Source organism: Oncorhynchus kisutch, unplaced genomic scaffold (genome assembly GCF_002021735.2).
Source record: "Oncorhynchus kisutch isolate 150728-3 unplaced genomic scaffold, Okis_V2 Okis02a-Okis13b_hom, whole genome shotgun sequence".
In the NCBI taxonomy this organism is placed as follows: Eukaryota; Metazoa; Chordata; class Actinopteri; order Salmoniformes; family Salmonidae; genus Oncorhynchus; species Oncorhynchus kisutch.
The window spans coordinates 5,782,616-5,800,909 of record NW_022261979.1 but is presented as its reverse complement, the minus strand read 5'-3'; the positions used below and the strand labels follow the sequence as shown (position 1 = coordinate 5,800,909).

At 44.1% G+C, this 18,294-nt stretch overlaps 1 protein-coding gene across 2 annotated transcripts in view; it reads left to right on the top strand.

Moving 5' to 3' along the window:
• LOC109883683 (protein Jumonji-like) overlaps positions 1-18,294 on the top strand; it is a 109,488-nt gene that overhangs the window by 67,550 nt on the left and 23,644 nt on the right. For both annotated transcript variants that reach the window (XM_031812042.1, XM_031812041.1), the window contains exons 5-6: positions 6,078-6,269; positions 16,891-17,096. In XM_031812042.1, the coding sequence (XP_031667902.1) occupies positions 6,078-6,269; positions 16,891-17,096 (398 nt within the window). The remainder of the gene's footprint in view (positions 1-6,077; positions 6,270-16,890; positions 17,097-18,294) is intronic.

Here is an 18,294-nt window from a genome sequence, read left to right as displayed (position 1 = left end):
AACCAGCTCACAGTATACTACAATACCAACCAGCTCACACTCACAGTACACTACAATACCAACCAGCTCACAGTATACTACAATACCAACCAGCTCACAGTATACTACCATACCAACCAGCTCACAGTATACTACAATACCAACCAGCTCACAGTATACTACAATACCAACCAGCTCACACTCACAGTACACTATAATACCAACCAGCTCACAGTACACTACAATACCAACCAGCTCACACTCACAGTACACTACATTACCAACCAACTCACAGTACACTACAATACCAACCAGCTCACACTCACAGTATACTACAATACCCACCAGCTCACAGTACACTACAATACCAACCAGCTCACACTCACAGTACACTACAATACCCACCAACTCACAGTACACTACAATACCAACCAGCTCACACTCACAGTACACTATAATACCAACCAGCTCACACTCACAGTACACTACATTACCAACCAGTTCACAGTACACTACAATACCAACCAGCTCACACTCACAGTACACTACATTACCAACCAGCTCACACTCACAGCACACTACATTACCAACCAGCTCACATACCACCAGGAACAGCAAAGACCTGCCCACTTGCTGCTCAGACTAGTCTTATGTCAAGTGTCATACTTCAACATGTAGCACTATGGAAAGCAGTACAAATGCAGACTGGCATTAAAGCTCAGCGTTTTTCTCTCCCATTCAACTATATTATCATGATTGCCTTTCTGATCGATTATCTTGGTCTAGCCCATGCAACTATATTATCATGATTGCCTTTCTGATCGATTATCTTGGTCTAGCCCATGCAACTATATTATCATGATTGCCTTTCTGATCGATTATCTTGGTCTAGCCCATGCAACTATATTATCATGATTGCCTTTCTGATCGATTATCTTGGTCTAGCCCATGCAACTATATTATCATGATTGCCTTTCTGATCGATTATCTTGGTCTAGCCCATGCAACTATATTATCATGATTGCCTTTCTGATCGATTATCTTGGTCTAGCCCATGCAACTATATTATCATGATTGCCTTTCTGATCGATTATCTTGGTCTATCCCATTCAACTATATTATCATGATTGCCTTTCTGATCGATTATCTTGGTCTAGCCCATGCAACTCAATGGAATCTTTCCCCAATGCCCGTACACATTCACACCAGCCCCAATGCCATAGCCTAACTGCAATCAATTACTAGCCCACCATGCAACTCTGCATACTATCTCCCCAATGCACGATCACATGGCAGCCCAAGCGGCAGGCATGCAGTGCCATGGACCCGCTGACCTTCAGAGAGGATAAATGGCCATTCATTTGCCCTTGGGCCGAGATGAGGGCTGAGTAGGCTGAACAGGCTCTCCATTGTGAGGAGGGCAGTAGCCTGGGGTCTCCTCTCAGTGAGGATCATCGTCATGGTGGACTAGAGGGAGGTCGGGGGGACGGAGGGAGCTGTCTTCGTCCCAAATGGCACCCTATTCCCTACATAGTGCACTACTTGTGACTAGGGCACGTACAGACTGAAGTGCATACTTTTTGACCAGAGCCATATGGGTCTTGATCAAAAGTAGTGCACTATGTAGGGAATAGGGTGCCATTTGGGACGCTTCCTGTCATTAGGTTCAGCTGATGCCTCCAGGGTTGGTTGGTTAGTGTCATGGCCCAGGGGCTATTAATACTGAGTGTCCTATAGACATGTGGTGTGTCCAGATGTGTTTTAATGTCACGTGCACAAATACAGTGAAATGCCTTTTTTTAACAAACTCTAAACCCAACAATGCAGTAATCAATATCAATGTGGTACTAAAAATAACAAGGTAGAACAAAAACACAGGAGATATAAAAATAAGAAATAAAAATAACAGGAGAAAGTAAGAAGCTGTAAACAGGGTCAGTTCAGTACCATATTAACAATGTAGAGGGGTAAACATACTATATACAGGGTCAGTTCAGTAACATATTAACAATGTAGAGGGGTAAACATACTATATACAGGGTCAGTTCAGTAACATATTAACAATGTAGAGGGGTAAACATACTATATACAGGGTCAGTTCAGTAACATATTAACAATGTACAGGGACACTGGAGTGGTAGAGGTAGATATGTAAAGGGTTAAAGGTGACTAGGCATCAGGATATATGATAAACAGAGTAGCAGCAGTGTAAATGATGATTGTATGTGACTGTGTGTGTGTAGAGTCAGTATAAATGTGTGTGCATGTTGTGTGTGTGTTGGAGTGTCAGTGTGTGTAGAGTCAGTATAAATGTGTGTGTGTAGAGTCAGTATAAATGTGTATGTGTGTGTGTTGGTGTCAGTGTGTGTGTATGTGTGTGTGTGTGTAGAGTCAGTATAAATGCGTGTGTGTGTAGAGTCCGTATAAATGTGTGTTTGTGTAGAGTCAGTATAAATGTGTGTGTGTGTAAATCAAATCAAATCAAATCAAATTTTATTTGTCACATACACATGGTTAGCAGATGTTAGTGCGAGTGTAGCGAAATGCTTGTGCTTCTAGTTCCGACAATGCAGTAATAACCAACAAGTAATCTAGCTAACAATTCCAAAACTACTACCTTATAGACACAAGTGTAAGGGGATAAAGAATATGTACATAAAGATATATGAATGAGTGATGGTACAGAGCGGCATAGGCAAGATACAGTAGATGGTATTGAGTGCAGTATATACATATGAGATGAGTATGTAAACAAAGTGGCATAGTTAAAGTGGCTAGTGATACATGTATTACATAAGGATGCAGTAGATGATATAGAGTACAGTATATACGTATACATATGAGATGAATAATGTAGGGTATGTAAACATTATATTAGGTAGCATTGTTTAAAGTGGCTAGTGATATATTTTACATAATTTCCCATCAATTCCCATTATTAAAGTGGCTGGAGTTGAGTCAGTGTGTTGGCAGCAGCCACTCAATGTTAGTGGTGGCTGTTTAACAGTCTGATGGCCTTGAGATAGAAGCTGTTTTTCAGTCTCTCGGTCCCAGCTTTGATGCACCTGTACTGACCTCGCCTTCTAGATGATAGCGGGGTGAACAGGCAGTGGCTCGGGTGGTTGCTGTCCTTGATGATCTTTATAGCCTTCCTGTGACATCGGGTGGTGTAGGTGTCCAGGAGGGCAGGTAGTTTGCCCCCGGTGATGCGTTGTGCAGACCTCACTACCCTCTGGAGAGCCTTACAGCCGGACAGGATGCTCTCGATTGTGCATCTGTAGAAGTTTGTGAGTGCTTTTGGTGACAAGCCAAATTTCTTCAGCCTCCTGAGGTTGAAGAGGCACTGCTGCGCCTTCTTCACGATGCTGTCTGTGTGGGTGGACCAATTCAGTTTGTCTGTGATGTGTACGCCGAGGAACTTAAAACTTACTACCCTCTCCACTACTGTTCCATCGATGTGGATAGGGGGGTGTTCCCTCTGCTGTTTCCTGAAGTCCACAATCATCTCCTTAGTTTTGTTGACGTTGAGTGTGAGGTTATTTTCCTGACACCACACTCCGAGGGCCCTCACGTCCTCCCTGTAGGCCGTCTCGTCGTTGTTGGTAATCAAGCCTACCACTGTTGTGTCGTCCGCAAACTTGATGATTGAGTTGGAGGCGTGCGTGGCCACACAGTCGTGGGTGAACAGGGAGTACAGGAGAGGGCTCAGAACGCACCCTTGTGGGGCCCCAGTGTTGAGGATCAGCGGGGTGGAGATGTTGTTGCCTACCCTCACCACCTGGGGGCGGCCCGTCAGGAAGTCCAGTACCCAGTTGCACAGGGCGGGGTCGAGACCCAGTCAGTATAAATGTGTGTGTGTGTAGAGTCAGTATAAATGTGTGTGTGTGTAGAGTCAGTATAAATGTGTGTGTCGAGTCAGTATAAATGTGTGTGTAGAGTCAGTATAAATGTGTGTGTAGAGTCAGTATAAATGTGTGTGTCACGGATCCCTCCGGAACGTTCATTACGGTTACCTGGCCCCTGTTCCCACTGATTAGTACTTGTATAAGTGTTCCCTTTGGTTTCCATTGGGCTGTTGGGATGTTTGACTACCTGTGCTGTGTGTTTTGGCTTTCGTACCATTGTGCGCAGATGATTACGGGTCGTAATTTGGGTTAAAACATTTTTTTTTACTATTACGCATTCCTGCGTCTGTCTCCGGAATCATTTATGCCAACGTGACAGTGTGTGCATGTTGTGTGTGAGTTGGAGTGTCCGTGTGTGAGAGTGTGTAGAGTCCTGTGAGTGTGCATAGAGACAGTGGAAAAAATAAAATACAAGGATATTGGGTGTGGTCTTTATTCCTCGTGATTACAACTATGAGGAGGGAGGTGGGTAGTATAGATGGAGATGAGGAGGGAGGTGGGTAGTATAGATGGAGATGAGGAGGGAGGTGGGTGGGTAGTATGGATGGAGATGAGGAGGGAGGTGGGTAGTATAGATGGAGATGAGGAGGGAGGTGGGTAGTATGGATGGAGATGAGGAGGGAGGTGGGTGGGTAGTATAGATGGAGATGAGGAGGGAGGTGGGTGGGTAGTATAGATGGAGATGAGGAGGGAGGTGGGTAGTATAGATGGAGATGAGGAGGGAGGTGGGTAGGTAGTATAGATGGAGATGAGGAGGGAGGTGGGTAGTATAGATGGAGATGAGGAGGGAGGTGGGTAGTATAGATGGAGATGAGGAGGGAGGTGGGTAGTATAGATGGAGATGAGGAGGGAGGTGGGTAGTATAGATGGAGATGAGGAGGGAGGTGGGTAGTATATATGGAGATGAGGAGGGACGTGGGTAGTATGGATGGAGGTGAGGAGGGAGGTGGGTAGTATAGATGGAGATGAGGAGGGAGGTGGGTAGTATAGATGGAGATGAGGAGGGAGGTGGGTAGTATAGATGGAGATGAGGAGGGAGGTGGGTAGTATAGATGGAGATGAGGAGGGAGGTGGGTAGTATGGATGGAGATGAGGAGGGAGGTGGGTGGGTAGTATAGATGGAGATGAGGAGGGAGGTGGGTAGTATAGATGGAGATGAGGAGGGAGGTGGGTAGTATAGATGGAGATGAGGAGGGAGGTGGGTGGGTAGTATGGATGGAGATGAGGAGGGAGGTGGGTAGTATAGATGGAGATGAGGAGGGAGGTGGGTAGTATAGATGGAGATGAGGAGGGAGGTGGGTAGTATAGATGGAGATGAGGAGGGAGGTGGGTGGGTAGTATGGATGGAGATGAGGAGGGAGGTGGGTAGTATAGATGGAGATGAGGAGGGAGGTGGGTAGTATAGATGGAGATGAGGAGGGAGGTGGGTAGTATAGATGGAGATGAGGAGGGAGGTGGGTAGTATAGATGGAGATGAGGAGGGAGGTGGGTAGTATAGATGGAGATGAGGAGGGAGGTGGGTAGTATAGATGGAGATGAGGAGGGAGGTGGGTAGTATAGATGGAGATGAGGAGGGAGGTGGGTAGTATGGATGGAGATGAGTAAAGCACTAAACACACCGTGTCGGTGTGGCCATGTGATCACCTGCTGGGTGTCGACCAACGATGCTGATTCAGCGTGTAGAATTGGAAAATAAACAGAAAATGACAGCTGATTTCCTGGTCAGAGGAAGATTGAAGCACATCTGGCATTTTCCATGCCAACAAGGGCCTCAAACCAAGTCATACTGCAATAAGAGCTCTTCATCATTGTGTTGAGTATCTCTACGTCAAAATGTGTTTGAGTTACAATAAATGAATGTTCTTGTTGCTACGGCTAGTTGCTATGTGCTATATTCTTGTTGCTATGTGCTATGTTCTTGTTGCTATGTGCTATGTTCTTGTTGCTAGTGGTAATATCGGCTCAGTTGTGTGCTACAGACTCCTTTCTAAAAGTGTCTGTTTCCCTCTCTCTGTCCCTCTCTTCCTCCATGCCCATCCCTCTCTCTGTCCCTCTCTTCCTCCATGCCCATCCCTTTCTCTGTCCCTCTCTTCCTCCATGCCCATTCCTCTCTCTGTCCCTCTCTTCCTCCATGCCCATCCCTCTGTCTGTTCTCCCCCTCTCTACTCTCCTCCCTCCCATCCTTCCTCTCAGGCTCGGCTGCGTTGCCGGGCAACATGGCGTACTTTGGGAGTGCCCAGGATGATGTGGATCTGGAGGATGAAGATGATGAAGAGGAGGAGTGTGACGACAGGATGTCAGCTCACAGCCACAACTCAACTTCCTGTCCGTCCTCACAGCGGAAAAACAAAACAACGCCGGGGAAGAAGGTCTCCAATGGACATGGTACTACTGATCTACCATGTTGTTTTGGTACACACTACTGATCTACCATGTTGTTTTGGTACTCACTACTGATCTCCATGTTGTTTTGGTACTCACTACTGATCTCCATGTTGTTTTGGTACTCACTACTGATCTACCATGTTGTTTTGGTACTCACTACTGATCTCCATGTTGTTTTGGTACACACTACTGATCTCCATGTTGTTTTGGTACTCACTACTGATCTCCATGTTGTTTTGGTACTCACTACTGATCTCCATGTTGTTTTGGTACTCACTACTGATCTACCATGTTGTTTTGGTACTCACTACTGATCTCCATGTTGTTTTGGTACTCACTACTGATCTCCATGTTGTTTTGGTACTCACTACTGATCTCCATGTTGTTTTGGTACACACTACTGATCTCCATGTTGTTTTGGTACACACTACTGATCTCCATGTTGTTTTGGTACTCACAACTGATCTCCATGTTGTTTTGGTACTCACTACTGATCTCCATGTTGTTTTGGTACACACTACTGATCTCCATGTTGTTTTGGTACTCACAACTGATCTCCATGTTGTTTTGGTACTCACAACTGATCTCCATGTTGTTTTGGTACTCACAACTGATCTCCATGTTGTTTTGGTACTCACTACTGATATACCATGTTGTTTTGGTACTCACAACTGATCTCCATGTTGTTTTGGTACTCACTACTGATATACCATGTTGTTTTGGTACTCACTACTGATATACCATGTTGTTTTGGTACTCACTACTGATCTCCATGTTGTTTTGGTACTCACAACTGATCTCCATGTTGTTTTGGTACTCACTACTGATCTCCATGTTGTTTTGGTACTCACTACTGATATACCATGTTGTTTTGGTACACACTACTGATATACCATGTTATTTTGGTACTCACTACTGATATACCATGTTGTTTTGGTACACACTACTGATCTCCATGTTGTTTTGGTACTCACTACTGATATACCATGTTGTTTTGGTACTCACTACTGATCTCCATGTTGTTTTGGTACTCACAACTGATCTCCATGTTGTTTTGGTACTCACTACTGATCTCCATGTTGTTTTGGTACTCACTACTGATCTCCATGTTGTTTTGGTACTCACTACTGATATACCATGTTGTTTTGGTACACACTACTGATATACCATGTTGTTTTGGTACTCACTACTGATATACCATGTTGTTTTGGTACACACTACTGATCTCCATGTTGTTTTGGTACTCACTACTGATATACCATGTTGTTTTGTTCTCCTTCTTATTCACTCAGTCACTCACTCAGTCACTCACTTACTCAGTCACTCACTCAGTCAGCCAGTCACATCACTCACTCTTTCCCAGACGTCGTTCTACTCTACCTAGTAACAGAGCCTAGAGGCCCATACTGTATAATTCTCCCTCACCAATCAGAAGAAGCCTAGTGAATTACATCTCTGTCTCCTCTCACACCATGAGTTGATGGAGAGCATCCCAAATCTATAGTGCACTACTTTTAACCAGCGCCCAGGCCCAAAGTAGTGCACTACATAGGGAATAGGGTGCCATTTAGGAAGCAAACGATGTACTCAATGATCCACGTCCACAAACAGAGATCCATCATCCTCCCTTTACACACACACACACACACACACACACACACACACACACACACACACACACACACACACACACACACACACCCTGTAAGCATAGCACCGGGCGTTTTTCACTTCTACTGAAGCAAAGTATAAACAGTCCTCACCCAGGTTCATGGGTCTTAAAGGAGTAGCAGCTCTCACCCAGGGCCATGGGTCTTAAAGGAGTAGCAGCTCTCACCCAGGTTCATGGGTCTTAAAGGAGCAGCAGCTCTCACCCAGGGCCATGGGTCTTAAAGGAGTAGCAGCTCTCACCCAGGGCCATGGGTCTTAAAGGAGTAGCAGCTCTCACCCAGGGCCATGGGTCTTAAAGGAGTAGCAGCTCTCACCCAGGGCCATGGGTCTTAAAGGAGTAGCAGCTCTCACCCAGGGCCATGGGTCTTAAAGGAGTAGCAGCTCTCACCCAGGGCCATGGGTCTTAAAGGAGTAGCAGCTCTCACCCAGGTTCATGGGTCTTAAAGGAGCAGCTCTCACCCAGGGCCATGGGTCTTAAAGGAGTAGCAGCTCTCACCCAGGTTCATGGGTCTTAAAGGAGCAGCTCTCACCCAGGGCCATGGGTCTTAAAGGAGTAGCAGCTCTCACCCAGGGTCATGGGTCTTAAAGGAGTAGCAGCTCTCACCCAGGGTCATGGGTCTTAAAGGAGCAGCTCTCACCCAGGGCCATGGGTCTTAAAGGAGCAGCAGCTCTCACCCAGGGCCATGGGTCTTAAAGGAGTAGCAGCTCTCACCCAGGTTCATGGGTCTTAAAGGAGCAGCTCTCACCCAGGGCCATGGGTCTTAAAAGAGCAGCAGCTCTCGCCCAGGGCCATGGGTCTTAAAGGAGTAGCAGCTCTCACCCAGGGCCATGGGTCTTAAAGGAGCAGCTCTCACCCAGGGCCATGGGTCTTAAAGGAGTAGCAGCTCTCACCCAGGGTCATGTGTCTTAAAGGAGCAGCTCTCACCCAGGGCCATGGGTCTTAAAGGAGTAGCAGCTCTCACCCAGGGCCATGGGTCTTAAAGGAGTAGCAGCTCTCACCCAGGGTCATGGGTCTTAAAGGAGCAGCAGCTCTCACCCAGGGTCATGGGTCTTAAAGGAGCAGCTCTCACCCAGGGCCATGGGTCTTAAAGGAGCAGCAGCTCTATGGGCCTACAGAGTCCGAGTCACAAATGTCACCCTATTCCCTTTATAGTGCGGCTGCTAGGTAGCCTAGTGGTTAGTGCATTGGCCTAGTAACCGAAAGGATGCAAGATCGAATCCCTGAGCTGACAAGGTAAAAATCTGTCGTTCTGCCCCTGAACAGGCAGTTAACCCACTGTTCCTAGGCCCTCATTGAAAATAAGAATTTGTTCTTAACTGACTTGCCTAGTTAAATAAAGGTAAAATAGTCCACTACTTTTAACCAGAGCCCTTAGTTTTTGACCTGGTCACTATAAAGGTAATAGTTTGCCATTTGGGACACAACCAGAGTAGAGCACAGTGTTTGAGGAAGCGTGTCTTAGGACGGATGTGAACATGCTAGGTCTTGTGCAGACAGTCAGTAGTATGTATGGGGGATCAACTCAGCAGGAATCCGAGAGAGAGAGAAACTTACTGTGGAGGACAACAGTCCACACACAGCTCAGCACTGACACCACCTTACAGATTGAGAGAGAAACTTGCTGTGGAGGACAACAGTCCACACACAGCTCAGCACTGACACCACCTTACAGAGCGAGAGAGAAACTTACTGTGGAGGACAACAGTCCACACACAGCTCAGCACTGACACCACCTTATAGAGAGAGAGAGAGAAACTTACTGTGGAGATCAACAGTCCACACACAGCTCAGCACTGACACCACCTTACAGAGAGAAACTTACTGTGGAGGACAACAGTCCACACACAGCTCAGCACTGACACCACCTTACAGAGAGAAACTTACTGTGGAGGTCAACAGTCCACACACAGCTCAGCACTGACACCACCTTATAGAGAGAGAGAGAAACTTACTGTGGAGGTCAACAGTCCACACACAGCTCAGCACTGACACCACCTTACAGAGAGAAACTTACTGTGGAGGTCAACAGTCCACACACAGCTCAGCACTGACACCACCTTATAGAGAGAAACTTACTGTGGAGGACAACAGTCCACACACAGCTCAGCACTGACACCACCTTACAGAGAGAAACTTACTGTGGAGGTCAACAGTCCACACACAGCTCAGCACTGACACCACCTTATAGAGAGAGAGAGAAACTTACTGTGGAGGTCAACAGTCCACACACAGCTCAGCACTGACACCACCTTACAGATAGAAACTTACTGTGGAGGTCAACAGTCCACACACAGCTCAGCACTGACACCACCTTATAGAGAGAAACTTACTGTGGAGGACAACAGTCCACACACAGCTCAGCACTGACACCACCTTACAGAGAGAAACTTACTGTGGAGGACAACAGTCCACACACAGCTCAGCACTGACACCACCTTATAGAGAGAGAGAGAAACTTACTGTGGAGGTCAAAAGTCCACACACAGCTCAGCACTGACACCACCTTACAGAGAGAAACTTACTGTGGAGGTCAACAGTCCACACACAGCTCAGCACTGACACCACCTTATAGAGAGAGAGAGAAACTTACTGTGGAGGTCAAAAGTTGAGCTCATGTTTATTCTGTCAACTATGATGGATGGAGGAGGAGGAGGAGGAGGAGGAGGAGGAGGAGTGCTTGTCTACATGTTGGACATACACTTAAACAGCCTGGCCAGAATTAGGGAAGGGATGTGTGTGTGAGCATTTGTTTGTGTGTATGAGTGTGTGTGAGAGCATTTGTTTGTGTGTGTGTGTGTACTGTATACAGAGGGTGTGTGTGTGTGTGTGTGTGTGTGTGTGTGTGTGTGTGTGTGTGTGTGTGTGTGTGTGTGTGTGTATGTGTATGAGTGTGTGTATGAGTGTGTGTATGAGTGTGTGTGTGTGTGTGTGTGTGTGTGTGTGTGTGTGTGTGTGTGTGTGTGTGTGTGTGTGTGTGTGTGTGTGTGTGTGTGTGTGTGTGTGTGTCTGTGTCTGTGTCTGTGTCTGTGTGTGTGTGTGTGTGTGTGCTGAAAAGTGCTCTGTGGGAAAGCCAAACGTTACCCAGAGCCAGAGTGTTGGTCCGACACACGTTGAGGGAACCAGAGACTTCTCCCAGCTAGAGCTTGTGCCAAGTAGGACACTTTAATATGCTGCACTGGCGGGAGGCCAACTGCTTGGTGTCAAATACAGCTCCCTCAGGCAGATATAGAGCACTGCTTTCACTGATTAACTGACCCAACAAACACTATTTCTCTGTTTCACTATCATCTTACTTTCCAACATTGGACACTTTCTTTTCAGTAGGTCTACCGTCACAGTACTTGTAGTTTGACAGCGGCAGGATATTTGAAGGGATGGATTTTTAGATGTTGATATAACCTTGGGTGGTTCTTGATGCATTTTGTTCCTTTTTTCCAAGAGATATTGAGTGGTGTTGAAATGAAAGCGTTGTAAAGAAATGGGATTGGTCACCGTTCAAATAGGTGTTTGTTAGAATGACACTTCTGGGAGCACCACAGGGACTCACTGAAAGCTTTTCAACTGATTTGATTAAGCACAGTCTCTTCAATGTACAGTCTCTTCAACATACAGTCTCTTCAACGTACAGTCTCTTCAATGTACAGTCTCTTCAACATACAGTCTCTTCAATGTACAGTCTCTTCAACATACAGTCTCTTCAACATACAGTCTCTTCAATGTACAGTCTCTTCAATGTACAGTCTCTTCAACGTACTGTCTCCTCAACGTACAGTCTTTAACGTACAGTCGTTAACGTACAGTCTTTAACGTACAGTCTCTTCAACATACAGTCTCTTCAATGTACAGTCTCTTCAACATACAGTCTCTTCAACATACAGTCTCTTCAATGTACAGTCTCTTCAATGTACAGTCTCTTCAACATACAGTCTCTTCAACGTACAGTCTTCAACGTACAGTCTTCAATGTACAGTCTTCAATGTACAGTCTTCAACGTACAGTCTTCAATGTACAGTCTTCAACGTACAGTCTTCAATGTACAGTCTTCAATGTACAGTCTTCAACGTACAGTCTTCAATGTAGTCTTCAATGTACTGTCTTCAAAGTACAGTCTTCAACATACAGTCTTCAATGTACAGTCTTCAATGTACAGTCTTCAACGTACAGTCTTCAATGTAGTCTTCAATGTACAGTCTTCAACTTACAGTCTTAAATTTAGTCTTCAATGTACAGTCTTCAATGTACAGTCTTCAACGGTACAGTCTTCAATGTACAGTCTTCAATGTACCGTCTTCAACGTACAGTCTTCAATGTAGTCTTCAATGTACAGTCTTCAATGTACAGTCTTCAATGTACAGTCTTCAACGTACAGTCGTCAATGTAGTCTTCAATGTACAGTCTTCAACGTACAGTCTTCAATGTACAGTCTTCAATGTACAGTCTTCAACGTACAGTCTTCAATGTAGTCTTCAATGTAGTCTTCAATGTACAGTCTTCAATGTACAGTCTTCAACGTACAGTCTTCAATGTACAGTCTTCAATGTACAGTATTCAACGTACAGTCTTCAACGTACAGTCTTCAATGTAGTCTTCAATGTACAGGCTTCAACGTACAGTCTTCAATGTAGTCTTCAATGTACAGTCTTCAACGTACAGTCTTCAATGTAGTCTTCAATGTACAGTCTTCAACATACAGTCTTCAATGTACAGTCTTCAATGTACAGTCTTCAACAGTACAGTCTTCAACGTACAGTCTTCAATGTACAGTCTTCAATGTACAGTCTTCCATGTACAGTCTTCAATGTACAGTCTTCAATGTACAGTCTTCAATGTAGTCTTCAATGTACAGTCTTCAATGTACAGTCTTCAATGTACAGTCTTCAACGTACAGTCTTCAATGTACAGTCTTCAATGTACAGTCTTCAACGTACAGTCTTCAACGTACAGTCTTCAATGTAGTCTTCAATGTACAGGCTTCAACGTACAGTCTTCAATGTACAGGCTTCAACGTACAGTCTTCAATGTAGTCTTCAATGTACAGTCTTCAACGTACAGTCTTCAATGTAGTCTTCAATGTACAGTCTTCAACATACAGTCTTCAATGTACAGTCTTCAATGTACAGTCTTCAACGTACAGTCTTCAACATACAGTCTTCAATGTACAGTCTTCAATGTACAGTCTTCAACATACAGTCTTCAATGTACAGTCTTCAATGTACAGTCTTCAACGTACAGTCTTCAACGTACAGTCTTCAATGTACAGTCTTCAATGTACAGTCTTCAACGTACAGTCTTCAATGTACAGTCTTCAACGTACAGTCTTCAATGTACAGTCTTCAATGTAGTCTTCAATGTACAGTCTTCAATGTACAGTCTTCAACGTACAGTCTTCAACGTACAGTCTTCAATGTACAGTCTTCAACGTACAGTCTTCAATGTAGTCTTCAATGTACAGTCTTCAATGTACAGTCTTCAATGTACAGTCTCTTCAACGTACAGTCTCTTCAACGTACAGTCTTCAACGGACCATCTTCAATGTACAGTCTCTTCAACGTACAGTCTCTTCAACGTACAGTCTTCAATGTAGTCTTCAATGTACAGTCTTCAACGTACAGTCTTCAACGTACAGTCTTCAATGTACAGTCTCTTCAATGTACAGTCTCTTCAACGTACAGTCTTCAATGTAGTCTTCAACGTACAGTCTTCAATGTAGTCTTCAATGTACAGTCTTCAACGTACAGTCTTCAATGTAGTCTTCAATGTACAGTCTTCAACATACAGTCTTCAATGTACAGTCTTCAATGTACAGTCTTCAACGGTACAGTCTTCAACGTACAGTCTTCAATGTACAGTCTTCAATGTACAGTCTTCAATGTACAGTCTTCAATGTACAGTCTTCAATGTACAGTCTTCAATGTACAGTCTTCAACATACAGTCTTCAATGTACAGTCTTCAATGTACAGTCTTCAACGTACAGTCTTCAATGTAGTCTTCAATGTACAGTCTTCAACGTACAGTCTTCAATGTAGTCTTCAATGTACAGTCTTCAATGTACAGTCTTCAATGTACAGTCTTCAACGTACAGTCTTCAATGTACAGTCTTCAATGTACAGTCTTCAACGTACAGTCTTCAACGTACAGTCTTCAATGTAGTCTTCAATGTACAGGCTTCAACGTACAGTCTTCAATGTAGTCTTCAATGTACAGTCTTCAACGTACAGTCTTCAATGTAGTCTTCAATGTACAGTCTTCAACATACAGTCTTCAATGTACAGTCTTCAATGTACAGTCTTCAACGTACAGTCTTCAATGTACAGTCTTCAATGTACAGTCTTCAATGTACAGTCTTCAACATACAGTCTTCAATGTACAGTCTTCAATGTACAGTCTTCAACGTACAGTCTTCAATGTACAGTCTTCAATGTACAGTCTTCAATGTACAGTCTTCAACGTACAGTCTTCAATGTACAGTCTTCAACGTACAGTCTTCAATGTACAGTCTTCAATGTAGTCTTCAATGTACAGTCTTCAATGTACAGTCTTCAACGTACAGTCTTCAACGTACAGTCTTCAATGTACAGTCTTCAACGTACAGTCTTCAATGTAGTCTTCAATGTACAGTCTTCAATGTACAGTCTCTTCAACGTTCAGTCTCTTCAACGTACAGTCTTCAACGTACAGTCTTCAATGTACAGTCTTCAACGTACAGTCTTCAATGTAGTCTTCAACGTACAGTCTTCAATGTACAGTCTTCAATGTACAGTCTCTTCAACGCACAGTCTCTTCAACGTACAGTCTTCAATGTAGTCTTCAATGTACAGTCTTCAACGTACAGTCTTCAACGTACAGTCTTCAATGTACAGTCTCTTCAATGTACAGTCTCTTCAACGTACAGTCTCTTCAACGTACAGTCTTCAATGTAGTCTTCAACGTACAGTCTTCAATGTAGTCTTCAATGTACAGTCTTCAACGTACAGTCTTCAATGTAGTCTTCAATGTACAGTCTTCAACATACAGTCTTCAATGTACAGTCTTCAATGTACAGTCTTCAACGGTACAGTCTTCAACGTACAGTCTTCAATGTACAGTCTTCAATGTACAGTCTTCCATGTACAGTCTTCAATGTACAGTCTTCAACGTACAGTCTTCAATGTAGTCTTCAATGTACAGTCTTCAATGTACAGTCTTCAATGTACAGTCTTCAACATACAGTCTTCAATGTACAGTCTTCAATGTACAGTCTTCAACGTACAGTCTTCAATGTAGTCTTCAATGTACAGTCTTCAACGTACAGTCTTCAATGTAGTCTTCAATGTAGTCTTCAATGTACAGTCTTCAATGTACAGTCTTCAACGTACAGTCTTCAATGTACAGTCTTCAATGTACAGTCTTCAACGTACAGTCTTTAACGTACAGTCTTCAATGTAGTCTTCAATGTACAGGCTTCAACGTACAGTCTTCAATGTAGTCTTCAATGTACAGTCTTCAACGTACAGTCTTCAATGTAGTCTTCAATGTACAGTCTTCAACATACAGTCTTCAATGTACAGTCTTCAACGTACAGTCTTCAACGTACAGTCTTCAACGTACAGTCTTCAATGTACAGTCTTCGATGTACAGTCTTCAATGTACAGTCTTCAACATACAGTCTTCAATGTACAGTCTTCAATGTACAGTCTTCAACGTACAGTCTTCAACGTACAGTCTTCAATGTACAGTCTTCAATGTACAGTCTTCAATGTACAGTCTTCAACGTACAGTCTTCAATGTACAGTCTTCAACGTACAGTCTTCAATGTACAGTCTTCAATGTAGTCTTCAATGTACAGTCTTCAATGTACAGTCTTCAACGTACAGTCTTCAACGTACAGTCTTCAACGTACAGTCTTCAACGTACAGTCTTCAATGTACAGTCTTCAACGTACAGTCTTCAATGTAGTCTTCAATGTACAGTCTTCAACGTACAGTCTTCAACGTACAGTCTTCAATGTACAGTCTCTTCAACGTACAGTCTCTTCAACGTACAGTCTTCAATGTAGTCTTCAATGTACAGTCTTCAACGTACAGTCTTCAACGTACAGTCTTCAATGTACAGTCTCTTCAATGTACAGTCTCTTCAACGTACAGTCTTCAATGTAGTCTTCAACGTACAGTCTTCAACGTACAGTCTTCAATGTACAGTCTCTTCAATGTACAGTCTCTTCAACGTACAGTCTCTTCAACGTACAGTCTTCAATGTAGTCTTCAATGTACAGTCTTCAACGTACAGTCTTCAACGTACAGTCTTCAATGTACAGTCTTCAATGTACAGTCTTCAACGTACAGTCTTCAACGTACAGTCTTCAACGTACAGTCTTTAATGTACAGTCTCTTCAATGTACAGTCTCTTCAACGTACAGTCTTCAATGTACAGTCTCTTCAATGTACAGTCTTTTCAGGTTACTTTGTAATAATAATGTAACTGTACCTGACATCAAACAAATATAGACATATCATAACGGACTGCCAGTTGCATCCCACTGAGAACACACTGGTTGAATCAATGTTGTTTCCACGTCAATTCAATGAAGTTACGTTGAACCAACGTGGATTAGACGTTGAATTGACGTCTGTGCCCAGTGGGATAGCTCTTAACACATGACAGATAGACTGACACTGCTATCATAGTTATCAGCTTAGGCATTGTCTTCCGTATATTATTCAAGTGTGAAATATGGTTTATCTGAGAAGCTTCTGCATAGTTTGAATAGCTAGCCTACTTTTGTTTGTCCATTTAGTATGGTATTTATGGTTTGTTAATAATAGCTGCACACGCATTCAGTGTGGATGTGGCTTTGGCCACACCAGGTTCAAGGTTAATGTAAGGATAGAGTAAACAGAAAAGTTGTAAAACTGATGTTGAAAACAGTGTAAACAGTCCATACATTTCATCGTTCTCATTCTGTGTTCCAGTGTTGAATGGCCACAGCAGGTCCTTACGGGGGAAGGAGCTCTTCCTGAGGCCCAGAGGGAGAGAGGCTATCCAGGCCAGAGAGAGGGCTGAGAGGGGAGAGGCCCGGAGGGAGAACCACAGGACCTCTACAGGACCCTCAGCCAGGACCTCCAGCACCACCCACAGTCTTCGCCACAGCAGGCCCAACAAGGAGCACCCAAAGCAGGTACACCAGGGAGACACAGATGGGCTGGGATGGAGAGTGCCTGGGCTGAATCCCAAACGGCACTCTATTGAATATTCTATATGTAGTGTACTACCCTTGACCAAGGCCTATAGGGCTCTGGACAAAAGTGGTGTACTGTATAGTGAATAGGGTGCCTTTCGGGACAGATTAAGTGTGTATCTTAATGGTCTGATGCCAGCATGCCAGTCTGTTAGTGTTGGCCCCAGTATTCTGTCGCTGCTGGAGGGTTTACATTTCCTGTCCTCTTGGTACAGCTTCCTGTTGGCTACAGACATGCTGACCTCTCTCACTCCCCCAAATTCTCTCTATGTCTCAAGCCAGACTTCCCCTTCCCCTCGGCCGTAACTAACCCCTCAACGTTTACAAATCTGTAAGGTTTAAGGAAGCAGTATGATGGAAACTCCACCATTACACTGCTGACATAGTGACACTGTTCTGTATGGCAACTGGGAGCAGTGATGCCCTCTGGTGGGCGGAGTGGGATGGTTCCCTCATTCTCCCCAGCAACGCTCAGCCCCTCCCCGACACACACACACAGACACCTTTATGCAGAGGAATAATACTGACAGCTACTGGCTTCATGTACATAACCTTGGCAGACATACGTCATTAAGAATATTTAGCATGAGTGCTATTTCAAACACATTCCAATTTGGGTCTTCATTCAGTCTCTGATCCAAATGGCACCCTATACCCTATGTAGTGCACTACTTTTGATTGGTGCCCTATGGGCTCTGGACAAAAGTAGGCAACTATATAGGGATTAGGATGCCATTTGGGACACAGACCTGATCTCCTTTGTGCATCTGCTGTTGTATAGGAGGGATGCCAGAAACCTCTCCCTGTCCTTGGCAAACCAACAGGTGACAGATTGTCTGGTGTCCTGTCCACCTTGGTGTGGAACTAATCAACTACACCTCAGTAAGAGAGGAGATATGAAGTCTGTAATGTTCCACTACTGTATATGATCAGGTTAAAACGTGGACCGATGGTCAATGATGAAATGTACAGCAGCTAATAGATATAGAAGGAGAAGACATACTGGACCTAGGTACAAATGATGATGGAGCTAGGTATAAATGATGATGGAGCTAGGTATAAATGATGATGGAGCTAGGTATAAATGATGATGGAGCTAGGTATAAATGATGATGGAGCTAGGTATAAATGATGATGG